Genomic DNA, 21,670 nt, shown 5'->3' with positions numbered 1-21,670 from the left:
TGGTATAACAGGATTGCATAACATTCCTTGGTGTTTCTCCATTTTTCAGAAGGCAAAAGAGGGCATCAGATATTTAGGGTTGCTAAGGATCCGAAAGGTTTATATAAAAGGAATTATGCACCTGTGGTAGATCAACTTCAAAAGGAGCTAAAGGTTTGGGACGATCGCTTTCTCTCATGGTCAGGTAGAATTAATATTTTAAAGATGAACATTCTTCTAAAACTAATGTACTTACTTCAACATGTTCCATATTATTTATCTGAGGGTTTTTTCTCCTCTCTCCAGGAAGTGATGGGCAAACTTATATGGCACAACCAGCAGGCCCGAATAAAGATGTGATCTTTATGAAGGCCAAAAGAGGTGGGGGGCCATGGCGCTGCCTTACTTGCAGGGATATTAGGCAGCTGGGATGGTGGGTGCCCTAGTGTTACTCCATAGAGAACAGGTGACATCTTGGTATTCTATAGAAGTACAACTTATGGGATGTCTCGATTTATCAATGCCACTTTTGCAACCTGAATTGTTTATGGAGCTAGAAGGGTGGGGGATGCTAGTCCTCATATTTCGCACATGCTGAAGGTATGGAAGGTTATATGCAAAAATTTAAGTTTGAATGTGCAATCCCTACCAGCCATTATGTCAATAAGGCATAACAAGAGGCTGATATCCACAATGTTGTTCGGGGCTGTAGCTGATTGGAAACTTGGATTGAAAGTCTTGGGGCAGTTATGGGAGGAGGACATGGCCCAGCTCAAACTATTTCAAGACCTCAGAAAAGAGTTTGAGGTAGATGAAGAAACTGAATCCTTCTATTTTCTGCAGATAAGCAGGCTGAATTAGCCATGACTTTGGGAAACGTCCTCTAGATGGCTGAGCTCTTTCAAAGCACACAGAGCTGTACTCTTATGTGCCCGTGTGAGAGTGTCTCCCATGTGACTCTCATCCTGCCTCAGTCTTGTTCTTTCTGCGCTGCTGGATGCATGTGGAGCTCTTTCTCTCTTACTTTATTTTTGTTATTAATGTAGTTACCTTTGTTCGCTGTTTGGAGGAAGAATCACAATGAATGTTGGAAGCTGGGTCTGTGCTGCTTGTGTCAGACCAGGTATCATTGAGTCTGTTCCAGGGCCCAGATGGGACTTCCCCGAGAGCGAGGACAGAGAGGGCCTCTTCGGCAAGGCCCTATGGCGAGCCAGGGACTCTGTTAAGCATCCCATGTTGGTTCAGAGTGGAGCTTCGTGGAATGTCCATCCACTTGATGCATCCAAGCGCTTTTGCCAAACCTGACACATCGATGCGCCTCATTGAAGCCAAGGCTTCTACGTGCTTCTTCGATGCAATGCATCGAAGCATCAGAGTGACTGGTTGAAGCCGGGGCATCGGCTCATTTGGCAGCGAGTATCTTCCCATTTGGGGATCCCAAACTGTGTACCTCCCTTCGCCAGCACAGAGGTGTCGCGACCTGATTGAAGTGCAGGGAAGAGTTGGCCCATGCCTCGATGTGTAGAGTCGATGCTGGAAGTAACGCTGACCTGTGGCGGCGTTGCTCCAACATAAATATAGGCAAGGCCTAGGAAGCCGGCCAGCAGGTGTACGTGGACTTGAGGATGGTTCAGCCCCATGCCTGTAAGCAAGATGGACTGACAGCCTCACCACTCTGTCATCCTGATCAGAGAGGTTTTCGGTCGGAGAGTTTTGAGCATTGGTTCGCCTGGGAAGAGTTTCTCGAAGGGGCCTATCTCGGAAGTGCTAGTCATCTCACCGACCGGTGATGCTCTCCTCAGATGTGGCCTAACAAGGTTTGCCTAAGAAAGAAGAATGTTTCTCCTGTCCAACGCATTGGTCATGTCGATTGAGGTTGTCTGACCCCAGGGTGGAGGTTCATGGCATACTACAACCGCTTCGGATATCAACGAAGCAGGGTTAGTTGTGACTGGGGTGCCAGTGATCCTGCCACAGCACAGTCCAGCTTCCCCGTGTTTCATTGCGATGGGGAAGCTTGGGGGGGGGGGGGAGCAGATCTCAGGTCTACCTTCATTCCCCTGGGGCGAGACATCTTTCTACTGGGATAGTCACCCACTCAGAAAACAGGTGACGCAACGGGTTTGTTAACTGGAACACCAGCAACTGGCAGCCTTGAAGGTCAGCTAGCCACCAGTAAGGCTGAGGAAGCTGGCCTCTCTATCAGTCACATGGGGCCCAAACCCTTCAACTCATTGGAGAAAGAAATGACTTAGGGCTGTAACAATGTTAAAACAATGTTTGGCGGCCCTGGGAAACAGTCGGCATAAAGGAAAACAAAATGTGACTACCCAAATCCAAGGACCATGGCCTGCGGTTGGATTAGTGGCAGGGTGCAGTGCCCAGCCAGCAAGTGTCAACCAGTCGGGAAAACAATAGCAGCGTCAGCCATGTGATTATACGTAACTCACTAATAATTGAGGCAGGCAATATGGGGATGCAATGCCTTTCCCTCCTCACCATGCCAGATCAACATATTACGAGTGTAAGAGGTGGCAACTCTGATGCTAGCCACCCTCCATGGCAGCCCAAAGGAAGGCCATCTGCCAACAGATGTACCACGCCTCCAACGAAGACGGGGGCACCCATCCACATCAGATTCAAAACCAAGCGATTCCAGTGAGGGTGGTAATCATGACCCACATGGATGGCCAGAGGACGATCCCCTATACAGACGAAGGAAGAGGATTGATTCTGCAGATGGCCACCGAGAAGTGGGATTCGTCTGGTAGTAGACAGGAGCCCAGGCCTCCACACTCTGAATAGCCACAGTCTATGCAGGGATTCCACAGTAGACTGATGCAGTGACACCTTACTCCTGAGAATGAGAATCTAGCCACGCAGTGGCAGGTTATCTCGTTAGGCGGGGAACTGCCCTAGTACACCTTGGTCACCAAAAGCAACAGGAAATCTAGGCTCCCCCATCTGCCTACACGGGCTTCGCCTAGTACAAGGTGCTTCTCTCTTCCCAGAGATGAAGAGACTACCATATCATTTCTTCGTATCCTGCATACGAGGACCACTCAGACGAAGCTCGAATGGGATCTGTATCGCACTCAGGACCTCAGTGGTCCACGGAGACCATGGGACTTTGCCTGGTTCGTCCACTCATTGGGAAGCTAATGCCCATGGATATACACGAGACCTGCTGTTAGGAAGGGTAATCCTTTCTCCTCCCGATGCGCTTCTGCTAGCATCCAAATTTGGGGAGGTTGAAGGGACACATCAACATACCTGAACCTACTGATCTGGAAGCATGGCATAGGGGGGTCTTCCAGTAAGTACCCTGCCTAGAAGGGCTACCATGGTAATTGCGCCAAGCACGCAAGGTGGAATGGAGAACACGGATCAAACCTTCTCTGCTACCCAAGAAGCCAGTAGAAGATTTTCTCCCCCATGCCGAGCAAGAAGGGCAACTGCATTGGACAGGGGCGACAGCGCCATCGCAGCCTATCATCTCCTTAGGATGACTCCCTGGTGTCATACCTAGCGTTGAACTCCAGATTACTGAAGGATCCTCCAACTGCGCCAGCAGTCAAGGAGAGTGGTCCTGTGAAACTCTAGCCTGAGCCTGACTCAACCTAGGTTTCTGCTATATGCATCTTCAGACAACTGTCACCAGGGACATCGTGCCAGGGGGATGTCTGCTCAGGTCGCCCTCAGTTCAGGAAAGAGGGTCAGTGAACAACAGGTGCTTATCCACTGCTTTATCTTACCTCGAATCTCGCTGTGACAGGGCAGCACTATGAACGAGTCCTCTCCCTTTCTGGGGTTATCTTGGCTCTCCGTCTTACTCAGGCGATAACTGGGCCAACCGTCTCCCAGAGCCGCTTAAGGCAGATGCAGAAGGCGACTTCACACGTTGGATCCCCGTACACTCAGTCTAGCACTCCCAACTGTGGCATCCTTTAAGATGAAGTGCCCGGGTTCCGGGCCCTAGTGCATCCTGTCTTTCTCCAGCAAACATAAGGAACATAAGAACATGCCATACTGGGTCAGACCAAGGGTCTATCAAGCCCAGCATCCTGTTTCCAACAGTGGCCAATCCAGGTCATAAGAACCTGGCAAGTACCAAAAAACTAAGTCTATCCCATGCTACTGATGCTAGTAATAGCAGTGGCTATTTTCTAAGTCAACTTAATTAATAGCAGGTAATGGACTTCTTCAAGAACTTATCCAATCCTTTTTTAAACCTAGCTACACTAACTGCACTAACCACATCCCCCGGCAACAAATTCCAGAGTTTAATTGTGCGTTGACTGAAAAAAGAACTTTCTCCGATTATTTTTAAAAGTGCCACATGCTAACTTCATGGAGTGCCCCCTAGTCCTTCTATTATCCAAATGAGTGAATAACCGATTCACATTTACTCGTTCTAGACCTCTGCGCCAAGGCCACCAAGATAGAGCAATTGCGGGATCCATCGCACTATGAGGGATGCGCTCATCATGGACATCCACGAGCCGCCATGTGACCGTTATTGCATGCTTTACATATTATACCACTGCCGGTCAGCAGGTGACCACAGAGGGTAGAGAGGATCGACCCATCCTCTGTCAAGGACAAGTGAGAGACTGTCCGCGACCACAGGTCAGGTTGATCGCATCATTGGAAACTGGAAGAGGCGGTACACTGCCCCCAAGGGGTGCCGAGGCTCCTACCTTCCAGCTTGGGACTCCCCACAGTCATGGCTAATTCAGCCTGCTTATCTGCATAAAAGAGCAAGTTTGCTTACCGTAAATGGTGTTTTCCATGGATAGCAGGATTTATTTATTTATTTATTTAAATGCTTTTAAAATATACCGACATTCATAGGACATATCATGCCGGTTCACAATCAACATTGTAAAGGAGGAAGAGGAAATTACAAATAACAGGGAGGGGGGAGGTGGAGCAGTGAAGGAAAAAGGAGAGGATGGGGGTCAGGTGACAGTAAGCGCAGAAGTTGCGGGAAGGAGAAAGGTAGTGAAGTGCTAGGGGAGAGAGAAATTGATAGGAACTGTGTTAAAAAAAAACTGAGAATAAAAAATTAACAAATTTACAAAATCAGGAATTCCCTAGGATGAATTAGCCATGTAATTATCGCCTGCCTCCCTGGACAGTCTCCTATCGGACTCCGTCCAGAGCTTGGAAAACAGACTGAGGCAGAATGGGAGTCACATGGGAGATTCTCAAAGCTGTGCTCTATGTGCCCGCGTGGGAGTGAGCTCTGCCACCTAGAGGACCGGAGGATGTTCTCCAGAATCATGGCTGATTCATCCTGCTATCCACGGAAAACACCGTTTACGGTAAGCAAACTTGCTCTTTCCGGTTGGTAGAAGTTGTTAGAGGGATTAGGATGAAGGGGAGGGGGGTGAATGGAAAGTCCTCACCCCAGTAGAAAAAGTAATATTGTGGGAGGTCATCTCCAGAAGAGGGATATCTCAGTTATAAAAGTCAGTGCTAGCATGACAAATGGAAAGTGATCCTCCCCTCAAGATAATAAATCAATGAAACAGGGATCTTCAGCTGGACCTGAGTGATGAACATTGGAAAATTTATATGGAAAAAGGCCCACTGGATTTCCATGTATAGCCAAAGAGTAGAGCTAATGGTTAAATTGCTCCACAGAATATATAGATATCTGGTTTACTATACTAGGTTTTAAGTTTGTTTCTTATCTATGTTGGAGGGGGTGTGGACAGATGGGTACTTACCTGCATGTGTGATGAGAGTTCCCCAGGGTGAGGGAATTCTTGGATCTGGTTAAGGGCGAGAAGATGGAGAGTGAGGGTGGATATGGGCATGTCACCATCATTCTGTTTATTGGGGCAATGGGAAGATCACAATCTTAGCATGGCAAAACAAATTCTGGTGAATCTTGTGATTCATGCAGGCAGGTTCACAATAGCTACTTTCTGGAAGTCCTCTCCTACGCTGGCTTCCTGGAGGCGACAAGTCCATAGTTTTTGTGGAAAAGCTAACTATGCTTCGTAGATACTTGATAATATATGATGAAATCTGGATGCCTTTCTGGAAATACTGGGTAGAACTGTAATGCCTGCTATAGGCCTGGAGGGTGGGTTTGGTTATGAAAATATGAGAATGTTATTCTGGGGGTCGGATGGGAGCACCTATCTCATGAGTATAGTTAAATGTTTGAAACTCAAATAGGCTATGCATGATATTGTAAAGCTTAGTATACTTTGTGGATTAAAATGAACTTGAGTTGATATTGTAATGGGGATATATACAAGAAGTGAAGTTGTATCTCTCGTGGATGTTATGGTTTTGTTTGTGGTAGTTGTAAAACAGTTTGAAAAAGTTTCCATATCAGAGTAGTTTTGAAAACTCATACTAAATTTCTGCCAAAAGTGTTTTTTTAAAATTTCATTTAATATAATCCATTGTATTGTGAACGATTTTCCCCAAAACACATGCTAATAAGGGCAAGCAGGCTCTTCATACATTGGACTGTAGAAGAGCTTTGTTCTGTTTATAAAGAGTAAACTCCTACAGAAAGTCTTCATGACTTTGTTGCTTTCAACCTTGTCAAACAAAGTGCTTCAGTTACAAAGAGAACTTTCAATTTGTTTCTCTGACTGCTGTAATCAGTCGGGACTCCATCTCCAAGGCTATAGAGGCTTCCTTAGCATATTGTCACTCTGCCTTCATAGATGATACATTCAAGACAGCCATTTGGTCTTCTATCCACAACCGGAGGCAGTATTTTCGAAAACGGAGGAAGAATCAGGTCTCGTATTCCCTGAATCAGAGAATATTGAAGAGCTAGTAATCAAAGAGAATTTGGGACTTCTAGTCAGTATCATCTTAGCCTCCAGTGAGGAGGTAAGGGTAGAAGATACTGACCATATTGAAAGCAATCTCCAGGGAGAGCAGGCAATGTAGTTAGAGAGCATAAGTGTGATACCCCTCAACTCCAATTCAGCAATAGCCATAGCAGCTCTCAAGGATTCAAAGGGAAGATTGTGGAAGACATCCATGGTGGGGAAGCACTTTAAAGTGAGGGAGGACCTGCAGTTTTTTGCTCAGTGCATTCACTGTTGTAAATCAGTCAATCAGTAAATTAGTCAGTTAGCTGAAAGAAGGAATTGGGTCATCTGACAAATGCTATGCAGCATCACCTATAGAAACCCCATCCACTAGCATTGGCATCAGGGTGGCAGTACTAGCCTGGGGAAACTCTTGGCCACTTGAAGCTGAAGCAGTAGCAAAAGGGTTGAAAAGGGAAGACCTTTTTTTTTTCCCCCCAAGTTGATTCAGTGGCCAATTCCACTAAGCAGGTGGCAGGCCAGCAGCCTCAAGCCACCCATATGCCACCATAGAGCAGATGGGATTCTATATCAATGTCCTAGGACAAGAGGTAGGTAACATCCAAAGTAGTGATGTGGGGAAATGATCGCCGTAGATAACCAGCCCCAGCAGATAGTGGAGAACCTAGGTTTTAAGTGTCTGCTGCACTTTGTAATCCCCAATTACAAAGTAACCTCCAGGACTAAATTCAGTAAGCAGGTTACCTGAACTTCTCAATGCCATAGTCTCATGCAGGTGCAGCTTGCCAAGGCAGAGGGAAGTAGCATGTACTTCACCAGTGACATCTTCATTAGCGCAAATGCTACACTTGCCTGGCACACTAGTGGGATCTGGCTGAGGCAAGGACATAGCATTAGAGTGCAGTGGACTGTGCTGCACACCCACGTGATGAATACCACCCATACCTCATGCAGTATCGTAACAACAGTAAGAAAGATGCTGTAGGGTTGGCAGCTAGACCAGAGAGGCAGTCGTGTTCCTGCAGACTTTTTCTCACAAACAGTGCTGCAAATATAAGGGCAGTGGAAGATGGAGATTATCTAGGGATTCTTTGCTTGGCACACTTTCTGCACCTGGCAGTGAGGGATGCCCAGGGGCTGGGGCCCAAGGACCCTGGGATTCCAGTCCTGAAGAACTTGATCTAGAGGTGCAGAAAAATAGTGGGGTATTTTCATCATAGTGTGAAGGGTGGGCAGCTTCTCCATGAGAAGCAGCAAGAATTTGGGATGCCTCATAGGTGGTTGATTCAAGATGTTGGCATCCTCTGAAATTCCATCTATCTGATGCTGCAGAGGATAGTGAAGTGACCTGTGTCTGGAAATGGAGATATTAATTTACATTTTATTAATTTATTTATATTCCATATTTCAGACACTTCAAAGTGGATTACATTCAGGTACTAGTAGGTATTTCTCTGTCTCCAGAGGGCTTGAGGCAATGGAGGGTGAAGTAATTTGCCCAAGGTCACAAGAAGCAGCAGAGGGATTTGGACTCTGGCCTCCCTTGTTTGCAGCCCATTGCTCTAACCACTAGGCTATTCTACTCAATTATGATACCCCAGGGGGGGGCGATCCACACCCCAGGGGTGTGGAGTAGTGTTGAGGCAGCTCATACAAGTCCTTAAGCCCTTCAAAGATGCCATGGAGGATCTGAGTTCCAGAAGCACCATGCTGGGCAGGGTCATCCCCACAGTAAATATTCTAGAGGAGAAATTAGAGGATTTCTGTGAGCAAGAGGGATGAAAGCAGAGGTGTTGCAGTTTGTAGATTCCTTGCAGACTGAAACCTCTAACAGAAAACAGTACTTGCATGCTTGCCACGGTTTCTGACCCATGTGAAGGAAATACTAGCAGCTAGGGTGCAAGTACAAGAGCACCAGAGGCAGAAGCACAGTGGGGGATATAGCGCAAGGAGGAGTGGCCACTCCAGAGTAATGTGTGCATAAGCAGCACTCTATCAGCTACCACTCCCCCCCCCCCCCCCCCACTACAATATACTGCAGCCACATTGCCCCCTCAGAACCATCTCTTTTGACACAGGCCATCACTAGAGCATCTGGCAGCAGAGATCTTTTCCGCCCCCCCCCCCCCCCCCCCCCATAGAAATTTGTGACATTTTATTTGACAGAGACACATCTGACAGAGCCTATCGAGGACATAGCCACAGATCTACTGGCATATTGGGTATACAAGTCTGCAGTCTAGCCTGTCCTGGCCAAGGTGGCTCAGTTTTATCTATCCACTAACCAGAGTGCCCAGCAAACATGTCTTCTCAATGGCAGGGGACCTCGTGAGCCCTCATTGTTCAAGGCTTCTTTGCTTTGCACACTTTCTGCACCTGGCAGTGAGGGATGCCCAGAGGCTGGCACCAGAGAGTTGTTGTGAAAGTTGGTCTTCTTGAAAATCAGTTTCCCTCTGCTGGGATTCCTGAATTTCCATGCAAGTGACAGGATAACTGAAAGCACCTTGGGGTGTCTTGTTGCTCTGCTCCTGATGTTAAACCTTGAGGGTCTTGCTGACACTCTGCCTTGTTGCACTGCTCCTGACTCTGTATCTTGGGGTTTTTAATGCCACCATGTTATTTACCACTTGAATCCCCAGTCCAGTTCTCCCACCCTGCTGCTTTCTTGGTTATACTGAGGTGTTTTGTCCCCAAAATAAAACACAAAAAAAATGTACAAATTTCTCCTACCACTCCATCTCTTTTCTGGTTCTCCACCTTGCTTTTCTGTTGTATCCCTCCAGGATCCTAGCCTAGTTCTCTCATCCTGTTTCTCTTGTTTATACTGAGGTGTTTTGTCCCCGAAAAGTTCAAAGCGTAACACTTGGGAATGGAAAGAGGAGGAGGAAGACAATGGCTGGGGTGCTGACATCCTCCTGTTTCGTAGCAGGATCCAGTGAGTGAATAGAAGGGGAAATTGTACCATCCACCAATGTTTCTCTTCCAGGGCAGGCGCAATTGAGGGAGAGGACTAATATGCTGTCCATTACCACCAATGCTTTTGTTTTGGGAGGTTTCCTGTGGCAATTTGGCCAATTCTGTGGGAAGGACTGAATTTTGTGGCCCCTACGACACTGCAGGAGACTGGGGGCCCTATATAATGTGTGCTAATCTTTGTCATAGCTTCACTAGAAAGGCTTCATGATGTAGATGTGCAAAGATGAAGCGCTTTTTGAAAAATTTTGATTTTCAAGGAGTATTAATAAAAAATCAGTATGAGACATAGTTATGTATACACAATTTTATGCTTACATTGAGTTATTTATGTATTATGCTGGACCTGCAGCTCACAGAAACAGAAAACAGACTGCCAAGTGTGCTGCATCTGAAAGAAACAGAAGACAAAGTGAAACAGTCGCTGAGACTCAGGAACATTGTGTTGCAAGTACATATATTGAGCTGTAATGAGCTGCCATGAGCTATCGCACAAGCACTAACATCAGTATTTACAGCTAGGGGATGCGGCATTGCTTTATAACCAGGGGATGTGGTATTGTTTTACAGCCTGGTATTACTGGGTGTGCAAATCATGCAGTTGCACAGGGCGGCACACCTAGGGGGCAGCAGTAGAAGTAAGGAAGGAACCCACCAAAGGAAGCAGAGGCCCATGTAGTTTCTGGTGGACCTGATCTCACTGGCAGCAGGAGGAGGAAGAGGCCCGTGTGGTTTTTGGTGGGCCTGATCCACTGGCAGCACAAGGAAGTAGAGGCTTGTGTGATTACCGGTGGACCTGATCCCAACAGTGGCAGGAGAAGTCCATATGGCCGCCAGTAGATCCTATCCTGCCAGCAGCAAATAGAGAGGTCATGCAAGCGATACCTCAGCCCATGCACAACATGACCTGACCCAGGAACAGAAGAGGGAGCCCATTCTGCGGCTCCTTTTGTGCCAGCCCTGTGGTATTCAAAACTTGTGGGACTAGCACTTCCTTAGTGCTCATCTCATACCCAGTGAGTTTTGAATACCACAGGGTTGGCATGTAAGGAGGAGTTGAAGGAGCTTCTACAGCTGCAGAAACTCCTGCCCTTCTCTCCACAACGATCAAGACATGGGCTAGCAGTAGCGGAGGAGTAAGGGAAGCCCCAGGGATCCTGGGTTCATAGGATAAAGAGGGGAGCCTGCCTTGGGGGGGGGGGGGGGAATGGGAGCCTGCCTGGGGTGGGGTGTGTGAGAATAGGAGACTGCCTAGAGGGTGGGGGGGGGGGGGTGTGAATGGGAGCCTGCCTGGGTGGGTGTTGTACCACCTCCACTAATCCACAACAAGCTAGGAGTGTCTGGATGTCAAAATTTTTCAAGTATGGGGAGCAGAGGATTTTTTTCATCCTTATTAGTTTTAATTTTGGGGGTGTGTAGTGTCTATATTTTTAAAAATATTTTATTGCTGTTTGGACAATTTTACAACATTTGAGTTCTTAATTATTGGCCATTATTCTATTTCTATATTTCTTGATTTTATTGTTTGATTTGAGGACTGGCGGTGATTCTGTTTTGCCATTGTTGCATTGCAAACAGAGGCTGGCTTGTTGCAGTTTCCAGTTTGGTTTCTGTCTACAAGTTTCTATTTAAACTTTATGGTCACTTTATTCTGTATTTGGGGAGGGTGTGTCTGAGGTGGGGTATTCTGCTAGTGTGTCATTTCTATATAGGGATTAATAGCACTCTGATTTATTCTGCTTTCCTAATAGATGTTTTAGGGCCTGGTGTAATATTTGTAGTGTTGACCTTTCATAAATAGGGTTGTTCTTGTTTGAGTGCTGGCAATTAATACTGTTTTGGTATGGGAAGTTTACTATATTGTTGTCATTGAGTTTACTCAAGGCTGTCTTGAGGCCCAAACCCACAAACACATGTTACAGTAGGCCTAATACCATATGGGTTCCAAGTGTCATTTTTTGCAGGGTTTTCTGGGTGCATATTGTAGGGCCCAACCGGTGCCATTTTTATGTTCCGTTAGGTGGGACAGGAGCACCTAGGGATCAATCTTGGACAATTTGGATGGGTTAAGATAGGTTTTGGACCTTTGGATGGGTTAAAATAGGTTCAGAGGTCTGTCAGTTTTGAAAATTTGGATTGCTGGAGTGAACAGGGCTTTTTTGATAAGGAAAGCGGGTCTGGGAAAGAACGTGAGACTGAATTTCTAGTATGTTGATTACTGGAAAAACAACAAAAATTCTGTGTTAAAATAGAACCAGAGGTTAAGGAAGCATCAAAAATACTAGCACTGATCCTGACCAGCAACAGCACCCGTTAATGTTCCAATCAAAGTATAATGCACATAGTAGTAAATGGAGAATATCGTTACTGCCACTAGCATGAGTACATGTGGGAATATGGATAGAAGATAGACAACCAATATACTATAATATTATAATCCTGATATATAGACAAAGCACAACATTAGAGTTTATGGTAAGTCAGTTCCACACCAAAAAATCTTTCTATCAGGGCCAGTGCAAGAATATTTGGCCCCCAGGCGAACCTTCAGTCATGTACCCTCCTCCAACTTACCTCTAGCACAGCGCCCCCTCCTACCCTTCGCAGTGGCACTGGACCAGAGTACCCTTTTTTGGCAGTATTAGCTCTAGCACAGCACCCCTCAGGCCTCATGCAGGATTTTGCTGTCCCCAAAACCTTGCCACCCTATGTGACCACCTCTTTTGCCTAATGGAATCACTTGGCCCTGCTTTCTATACCTAGCTATCAAGTGAACACTTCTTTCACCCAAGTCAGCTGATTCCTGACTTTGGCCAGAAGAAATGGAAACAGATGTGAATGTTAAACAAAATTGAACAAATTTAAACCTAATTAACCAGCACAATTGATATCAGATTTGTCTGTTGTCTGCCACTTTTGGATGAGACGTCTGGGTGAACTGGGATGATCTAGGAGGGTTTGGGTGAAATGGAGGTATCGGCAAACTGGTGATTTCAAGTTTGCATACATATTTTAAAATATACCTACGTCCGCATATAAATCCTACTTACACAAGGTTTTACATGTATATTGTAATCTTTTTGCGTGTAAAATGTACGCGCATATGTTTATAAAATAGAGTATGCACTTTCATTGCATAGCAAAATATTTGCATGTACTGAAACATGTTGTGGCAGACTAATGCACACAGATTATAAAATACTATAGTAGATCTCTGTGCGCCCGTATGTATATGGGGCTGTGCGGAGTTTTGTTTTGGTTTTCCTTTGAGTCTAACTTTCAAACTTGTCTGTGGTACAGTATTAACTCATGCAAGCTGATGAATGGAGATTTATGCTAATATTATAAACTGTATGGCAGGAGCAGCAGAGTTTATAGAAAGCTGCATAGTTCTGTTCTAAAAGTACACACTTGTGTTTCAGAATATGCGAACATTTCCAGTGGGAGAAAATGCATGCTTTCTCTACCTGTTTTATAAACGTGTGTATTTTTGGTGAGTAAAAAAAAAATGTATGTGTAATAACCCTGATTTATATGTGGGGAAAAGATATTGTATAAAGTGTGCATATACCATTGTGAAAATACTTGCATACATACTTCAAATCACCAGTTGTCCAATACCTCTGTCAGTTCACCTAGACCCTCCACCAGTTATCCAGATTTCTACCCCAAAACTGCAGATGACAAATAAGTCCAATTTCACTTGCATGAGTCAATTATCAGGTGTGAAATTTAAGAATAAGTTTGATAATATATGCATGTATATCTCTTACAAAATAGCAACTACCATGGCTATTTCTGAACCCTGCCTGGAATGCTCCTAACCTGCCCCCTTTTTTCACCAGTAAAATGTGCACACAAAATGGGAAAATATGCACGTACTCTCGATGTTTATAAAATAGCATGTCTGCGAATATATGCTATTTTTATGTGAAACCCCTTCATACCCTTCTACATTGTTCACATTCTGCTCTCTAAAAACTACAAGTCAAACTGCATCATCTCGCTGTAAAAAGTTGGTAGATCCCCTAAATGACTCATGGTTGTTGCTGCAGAAGGGGCTTCCAACAGGTATGGGGTATGAAGACTTATTCAGTCAAGATATTTTGGGTTTTTATTCTTAATTACTTTTGGAATATTTCTCTAATTGTCCTTTCAAGATGGTGTAGAATGTTTTGTATGTTATTTAAAAAATATTCCTACTTTAATGCACTTTGATTTGCATTTGTAGACAGCAGAACATGAAAAGTGTGCAAAGTGTGTGTGTGTATATAGATAATGTTCTATTATAAATATCATGTAATCAAGTTTTATTAAATATATACATATTTATTTGAAAGGGTAGAAATTTCCAGGTGACAGGGTACATACATTATTTGTATCTGGACCTAATTTTAAGCTCTTTGAAGCTGGATGCTCTTTATTAACCAATTCTTTCCTGCTCTTTCACTTTTTTCTCAGTGTATTTGTGTGCTGTTTTGTCATTTCCATTTTAGCTCTTCTCTGTACTCATCCCTCTCTAATTTTTTAGCAAGAGAAAATGTATTTTTGATTGTCCACTTGTGAAAGTGTTAAGCAAGGAGAGAGATCTTTAGTTTTCCTTTTTTTCTGTGTGATTAGTTAGGGAATATTAAAGTTCACTTATGAAAATATGTAAAGCAACGTTTCAAGTTTGTATAGGTTAAAGAGAAACGTAGAAAGCAGTTAACTGTTCCCAGTCAGATATCACAACTCACGTGCTTTGCTGTTCAACTCTGACAGGGGAAGGCACACTTATTCTCCCCCCTATGAAGGCTCCCATCCAAGCAAAAAAGAAAACCTCAAAGCACTGCTTTCTCTGTGGCAAGAAAACTGGATTGGCAACCAGTTATGAATGCAGGTATGTTTTACATGTACAAAGTTTAGTGAAGATAGGGCCAAAATACAGTGCTTGGCTATTGTGCTCAAAACATTTACTGAGGACTCATAGCCCTTCCCTTCCCAACCTCATCTTAAGTACACTTTAATTCAACATATGTTTCTACATTCAAAAGAATTGATTTCTTTATCCTGGCTTATGGGCACCATGTTCACTAAAGGTTAAGTTTCACTGTGTGTCCTAAAACTATCAGGTTTGGTAGTGATTCAAATCTTAGATAATATATGGGTAAATTTTCAGTAATGCACCTAACTACAAAGTTCTGCATTTAGTTTAAGCACGTACAATACCCACGTTTCAAACACAAGGTGCTTAAATAAATTGTTTGAATACAGAGTTATTTTGCCAAGTGTGTACAGGTCATTTTTACCTGTTTCAAAATGGTAGTGTAAGTAAGTATATGCAGCATTGACATTCTAGTTTCACATGAACGTTTTGAAAATGTAAGTTGTGTACAAATTTAAAACATGCCCCTGGAATGTCTGTTTTTCATGCGACCAGACTTATATACATTATGATCTTATATGCATTAATTTTAGGCTGCTAAAAATCCACTAAAGTACAACATACACTTGGAACTCTATACTCACTGTACATAGGCCAAGGCTAAGCTATTGAAAATGTACCACATATTAACTGTAGAAAGATCTCCTGCTAATTAAAAAAAAAAACTGCCCAAGAGTATCAAAGACAAATTGACAATTGGATGGATGCTAGTTGAGAATACATTAATGTACTTGGACAGAAAGTGCTTTAGAAGCTACTGTGTGTTTCATACTCAAATATTGGATTTCCAGAAACATGAATATATAGTGTGCCTGGGAATCCAGTACATTGAGCTGATCATGACATAGTGCACTTAATTTTGTGATAGCTTTCTACAAACACTATTTATCTGAGTAACAGTGAAATTGGCCAGCAATGACTTGTGCAGTACAAGTGAAACCATTGCTGTTCTTTTAAAAGTACCTCTCAATGTAAAGCTGTAGGTAGCTCATAGCAACTTACAGGGGAAAATACATTAAAATACAGCATATTAATCCACTGGATGAGAGCAAACTATTAACACACAGAGGCAAAAATGAATTCTGAGGAGGGATATGCTGAGGGAGAGAACCAATGAGGTAGAAACACTGGTAGCATATTCTAGACAGGGCAGACCTGGAAGAAAAATCTACCACTAGCTGTGATGACTGTGTGATTTTTGAACAGCGAGAAAACAGATATTAACAGCAGAAAGGACATTGAATAAAAATAGAGGTTGGCAGGAGAAACTCCATGAAGGTATTTCAAAATATGAAGAACAACTCTGAAATATGGAAAAGTCAGGAAGTCAGTGGTGTTCTCTGAAGACCGGGCTGATATGGTTCTGTTTTTGCTCTGAGAAGACACTGGAAAATAGTTGCATCTGAATAAGCTTCCAGCATGTACAGTAAGCAGTAATACTTCATTGGGGCTTCTGCTGTTATTGCATGTGGAAACGTTGAATGGAGAGGTATATGCTATTGCATTCTGGGTGTGAATAACGCTGAGGGGAATGGTGAGTTTATAGCATAAAAGAGTCTGAAAATAGAGGACTAAACACAGGAAAAATGACACTGCAGATTTTGCCACAATCACATTAATTTCATCACACATTTCTAAAATTTAACTTAGGGAGATAGCCATATAAATCTTCAGTGGATAAATTCTGTACATATAACTCATGCATGCAAAATTTACCTGCATAAAAATAGGTGGGCTGGGAGGCATTCCCAGGGCATGGTTAAACTGCATTCAACTGATACTCAGGGCTCGCTAGATAAAGTTATGTGCTTAAGTCTCTGGGAAAAATAGCTGTCTTAAAGTTGGATAAAGTTGTGTATAACCTTACTTTCCTGCAGATAAACAAGCTGAATCATCCATGCTGTCTGGGAGCGCTTGATGCGGGACGTCTCTTAGAACGCTGAACGATATGCTCCTGCATGCCTGCATAGTACCTTCCCACGCGACTGACTGCATCACCTCAGTTTTTTGCTTTCCCACGCAGCAAACTGTTGTGGGTTCTTCTCTCTTATCTTCAGTTTTTTCCTTCTTTCTTGTGTGTCTTCACCATTGTGAACCCACAAAAGCACTTTTCAATGCTGCCATGGCCCCTAAAGCCCTGGGGTTTAAATTTTGCCGGTGCAGCAAAATTATGTCCATTACTAACGGATATAAGGTTTGCTACATCTGCCTCGAGCTGGACCATGATCAGGCATCCATCCAGGACTGCAGTAGGATGTCTCCTCAGGCCCAGCATCAGCGGGCCGCTAAACTGGCCAAACTCAGGAACTTGGAAGCTTCAGGCTTCTATGCCCCCTCCCAATAGTCGACCCACTCTTCTCCAAGTCAGGAGCCCAGGAGGCTGGAAGAACAAAAAAAGTGTCGTCTTTACAGCCCTTAACCAGTAAGTCACATGGGGCCAAATTCCCGAAAGACTGGACTGGGGAAGAAGGGACCAAGCCGCACCAAAGTGGCCTCAGAGGCTGGGCCGCATGCCACCTCTCCTACATTAGATGCGACTCCCCTGCCCAAGGACAGTCATGGAGTGGAAGCACAGACGCATCAAACAATTCGGCACAAACCCAAAGCAGAGTGTCAACCAAAGCATAGGGTCATGGCATTGGACCATACGGCGCCAAAGCACACCCTCAAGTCATCGACACAGACGGTGCCGAAGCATGCAACGACACAAACTGTGCAATCGCTGGGTCCCAGAGGTCCCACCCTATGTCAAGGGAGGTGAATCTAACTCGTCTGATGTTGTTGAACATAGACTGGTGGCTTCGACCCAGGATTCTCCACTTAGGTGCACCTTTCTGGACTCTATCCAACCAGATCATCCTAACTACGGACGCCTCCACCAGGGGTTGGTGGGCTCATGTACTACACTTCAAGATTCAAGGTCTTTGGTCCCCATCAGAAAAACAGTTCCAAATCAATCTGCTGGAACTTCGAGCCATTAGATACATAATCTGCGCCTTCGTTCGGCTTCTCCAGCACAAAACAGTCATGGTTTACATGGGCAATCAGGTAGCCATATTCTACATCAACAAAGAAGGCAGGTCTGGTTCCAAACCTCTTTGCAGGGAGTCAGTACTAATTCTGGAGTGGGTGCTAGCTCACTCCATACAGCTACAAGCCACCTACCTGCCCAGCAGACAGGATCTCCTCAAGCAGGAGGAAGGGATGCTTCTTCATCCCATGTAGGACTCCCTGCCCAGCGTAAGGAACACAGAAGCAGACTGGCTTAGCAGGATCTTTCATTCCCACGAGTGGGAACCACAACGGAGGTAGTGTCCTCCCTCTTCCACAGGTGGGGACTTCCGACCATAGATCTCTTTGCCACCAAACACAACATGAAGCTTCTGGAGTTCTGCTCCTTGTACCCCAGCAACCAGTGAGTGGTTCAGGATGCATTTCTGATTCGCTGGGAGGGGTCGGTAAGCAGAATCGGGGGGGGAACACATACATTATCGCCCACGTATAACAGAAATGTGTGGCGGAGGAGTCAGATCTCATCCTCATAGCACAGACATGATCTAGGCAACCATGGTATGCTTACCTCGTGCACCTTTCCCTGCAACCACTGGATCATCTCCCTTGCAGACAGGATCTCCTCAAGCAGGAGGAAGGGACGCTTCTTCATCCCATGTAGGACTCCCTTCATTTGACAGCATGGAGATTGAAAGGGTGATACTGAGTCATCTGCCTATTTCACCGGAGGGGCAAGATGATATTTCCTCACGCAGACCGTCCATATGAAGAAATTATGCAGCCAAGTGGTCACTATTCCACCAGTGGTGTATATTGGTGTCTCTGGACCCCTTTCACCACCCTCCAGAACACTTGCTTTCAGTACCTACACTTACCGTATGTTTCTGGGCTAACAATTTCATCCATCAGAGTATACCTCAGTGCTATTGTGGCTTATCACCCTTCCGTTTAGGGAGCCTCCATTTCCATGTACATCCTCATTTCTCATTTCATGAAGGGGGCTTTGAAACTGTCCTTTGGTTTTATAGTGGTCCTGGAGACATTGATGCACCCTTTGTTTGAGCCAATGCAATCATCCTCACTGAAGTTCCTCACATGGAAAGTACTCTTTTAGAAGCAATAACTACAGCATGGAGGGTGAGTGAACTTTAGGCACTCGTGCACTACCCGTTCTTCCTCCTGAAAGTGGTCTCAGCATTCTATCTGAATCAGACTATAATGTTACTGACCACCTTTACATGACCGCATGCTTCCAGCCAGGAAGCTCTGCTTCACACATTGGATTGCAAGAGAGTGTTGGCCTACAACAAAAAATGGACTAGTATACCCAACAGGCATTCTCAACTCCAACCCGAATGCTCCAGTATTGCCAGTAACCAAAAGCTCGTTAGCGAGCTGATTAACCCAATGCATCTATTTGTTATTCTACCAGATCAGAGTCACTACCTTCAAGGGTAAAGGCACATCAACTGCGCTCTGTAGCTACTTCAGTCGCATACTTACAGCAAGTACTAATTCAAGACATTTGCAAGGTGGCCACATGTTCTTCCTTGCATACCTTCACGTCTCATTACTGCCTCCATCAACCTGCCACTGCCGATGCGTCCATGGAGCAGGAAATACTACGTTATGCTACCAACTCTCGACTGTCCACCAATTACAGTGATTCGCTGCATAGGTGATCCCACTCAGATGCGAGCATCCACCAACTACCTACTCGAAAAGAGGGCTGTGCTTCGCTCCCTGGCTCTGGACTCCCAGCAGCATGGCTAATTCAGCCTGCTTATCTGCAGGAAAAAAGCAAGTTTGTTTACTGTAAGCAGTGTTTTCCGTAGATAGCAGGCTGAATTAGCCATGCATTCCCACCCTCCTCCCTGGACAGTCTTACTATCTGCCTGCTCTCACTTTCTGGCGGCAGTGTGCAGGAGCACATCTTTCAATGTTCTAAGAGAAGTTCCTGCATCGGGCCACCAGGGGGCGCTCCCAGATAACATGGCTAATTCATCCTGCTATCTATGAAAAACATCGTTTTCGGTAAGTAAACTTGCTTTTCAGAAATATTTCGCGGCAGATTTGTACACACAAGTCATGTTGAATATTTGGCTAAACTTTTATACAAAAGTTTATATGCCTAACCTTCCTGCTTGCTTGCTTACTGGATATTGACCTCAGTGTTTGCAAGAAACTAGCAAAACTATGGGGCTAGATGGGATACATTCTAAGATTTTGAGGGAGCTCAGGCATTCTGGGGTGTCTACCAATTGAACTATTCAATGATCTTTGGAGACAGGAATGGTTTCATGGGACTGGAGAAGGGCGAATGTTGTCCCTTGTCAGCTTTGGGTCGAACTTGTTTTGAAGAAGGCAGTATATAAGTAGAACATAACACAAAAGTGATAATGGGATTTGAAATTACAGGCACATTAGCTTCCCATCGGTGATTGGAAAGCTAATGTGGGGAGACTGTACTTGAGCGGATATTAACCTATCTTGAAGCTAGCAGGATTCAGAGTTCAGGCAGCATCTTGGGAGATTGTGGATTAGAATATGGTTGAGTGATAGGATGGTAATAAAGGAAAGAAGATTAGTGGATTGTCTGTTATCTATCCTAGAGCTGGTTCTGCAGAGATGTTTGTGGGAAAGTTTTTTCACTTTTTTCAGATGACATTAAGATCTGTAACACAGTGATCACTCCTGAAGGAATAGAATTAATGGGGAGAGATTTTTAAAAAAGCTCGAGGAATGGTAGAACGCTTGGCAATTAAGATTCAGTGAAAAAAAAGTGCAGAAATATGCATTTGGGGTGCAGAAATCAGAGAGTAGTACATGACGTGGGAGAGAGATACTGTTTTCCAACTAGAGAGAAACATTAGGGGTGATCATATCTGATGATCTCAAGGTAACAAAAGTATGATATGGCAGTAGCAAAGCTTAGTATGTATAGAGGCATAACTAGTAGAAAAAAATGAGGCGGTGATAATGCCTCTAAACAGGTTGTTGAGACCTCACCAGCAATTAAACAAGTTATCCAGCTAAGCCACCGAATTTGTCTAAAATTATCCAGATATACTAGTTGGCTCTGTTTGAATATAGATAGATTGTTATCCAGGTATATGTACCCCAATAGCTTGTACCTTAACTGCTATATTCAAAATCTAACCTAAATGCTGGAAAACATTAAAAAAAAATCCTCGTGGGCCTGTAGGTGTATCTCCCAGCCCCTGGCAACCCCAACATGAACCCACCTGGTAGCCCCCAAAAATGCCCAGGGCTGCCAGGTACTGCATCCAGTGGCATCAAGTATTGTCCCCAGCATTGTCAAAACAGTGCTCGCTGCCACCGGGAGCGGTATGATTGTGCTGCGCTCCTGGAGGTGCTGGGCGGGCATAAGTAGGGGCCCCCGAGGTTGCACATATTTCTTGAATTTGGGGGGGGATGGGGATCTCTCTGAACGGATAGGCCCACAACTGTTTTATATCTTTTAGGGAGGGGGGGGGGTTAAGTGCAATGTCCAACAGCAACTTTAGTCCTTTAGAGGGTGTGGGATCAGGCCTACAGACCGCAAAGGATGTGTGGTTTGTTGTTTTTTTTTTTACAGCACTTAACTGGCTATAATTTTTAATGTAGCTGGTTAAGGTACAAATTATCTGGATACACATACCTGCATAACATTAAGACGGCTCTGAAGCAGTCCTAGAGTTATCTAGCTAACTTAGATGGATAATGCTATCAGCTAAGTTAGCCAGATAACTCTGCTCTTCTCAGGAATACTCCCAGACTGCCTCTGACTTAGCCGAATAAGTTTTTAGCTGGCTACATACTTATCTGGCTAAGTCAGGGATAGTCAAACTGGTGGGATATTCAAATCCTGCCATTTCTCCAGCTAAATGCTTCTCTTAGCTGGACAAACATGCTGAATAATGACTCCATTATGTCCAGTTCTGGAGGCCATACCTTCAAAAAGATAGAC

General features: G+C 44.5%; 1 protein-coding gene across 13 annotated transcripts in view; it reads left to right on the top strand.

Annotated features, from left to right (window-relative positions):
* Positions 1-21,670, top strand: part of ZFAND4 (zinc finger AN1-type containing 4) — a 217,234-nt gene that overhangs the window by 161,759 nt on the left and 33,805 nt on the right. For 7 of the 13 annotated variants that reach the window (XM_029609188.1, XM_029609190.1, XM_029609189.1 and 4 more), the window contains 2 exons: positions 10,117-10,215; positions 14,526-14,643. The exons of 1 other annotated variant lie outside the window; for it this stretch is intronic. In XM_029609188.1, the coding sequence (XP_029465048.1) occupies positions 10,117-10,215; positions 14,526-14,643 (217 nt within the window). Of the gene's footprint in view, positions 1-10,116; positions 10,216-13,186; positions 13,258-14,525; positions 14,644-21,670 lie in introns of those variants that run through there. 5 more of the 13 variants (XM_029609201.1, XM_029609195.1, XM_029609196.1 and 2 more) reach the window with 2 other exon arrangements.

This window comes from Rhinatrema bivittatum, chromosome 7 (genome assembly GCF_901001135.1).
Source record: "Rhinatrema bivittatum chromosome 7, aRhiBiv1.1, whole genome shotgun sequence".
Classification (NCBI taxonomy): domain Eukaryota; kingdom Metazoa; phylum Chordata; class Amphibia; order Gymnophiona; family Rhinatrematidae; genus Rhinatrema; species Rhinatrema bivittatum.
Note: the sequence above shows the minus strand (reverse complement) of the source record. Positions and strands in the feature narration are given on the sequence as shown.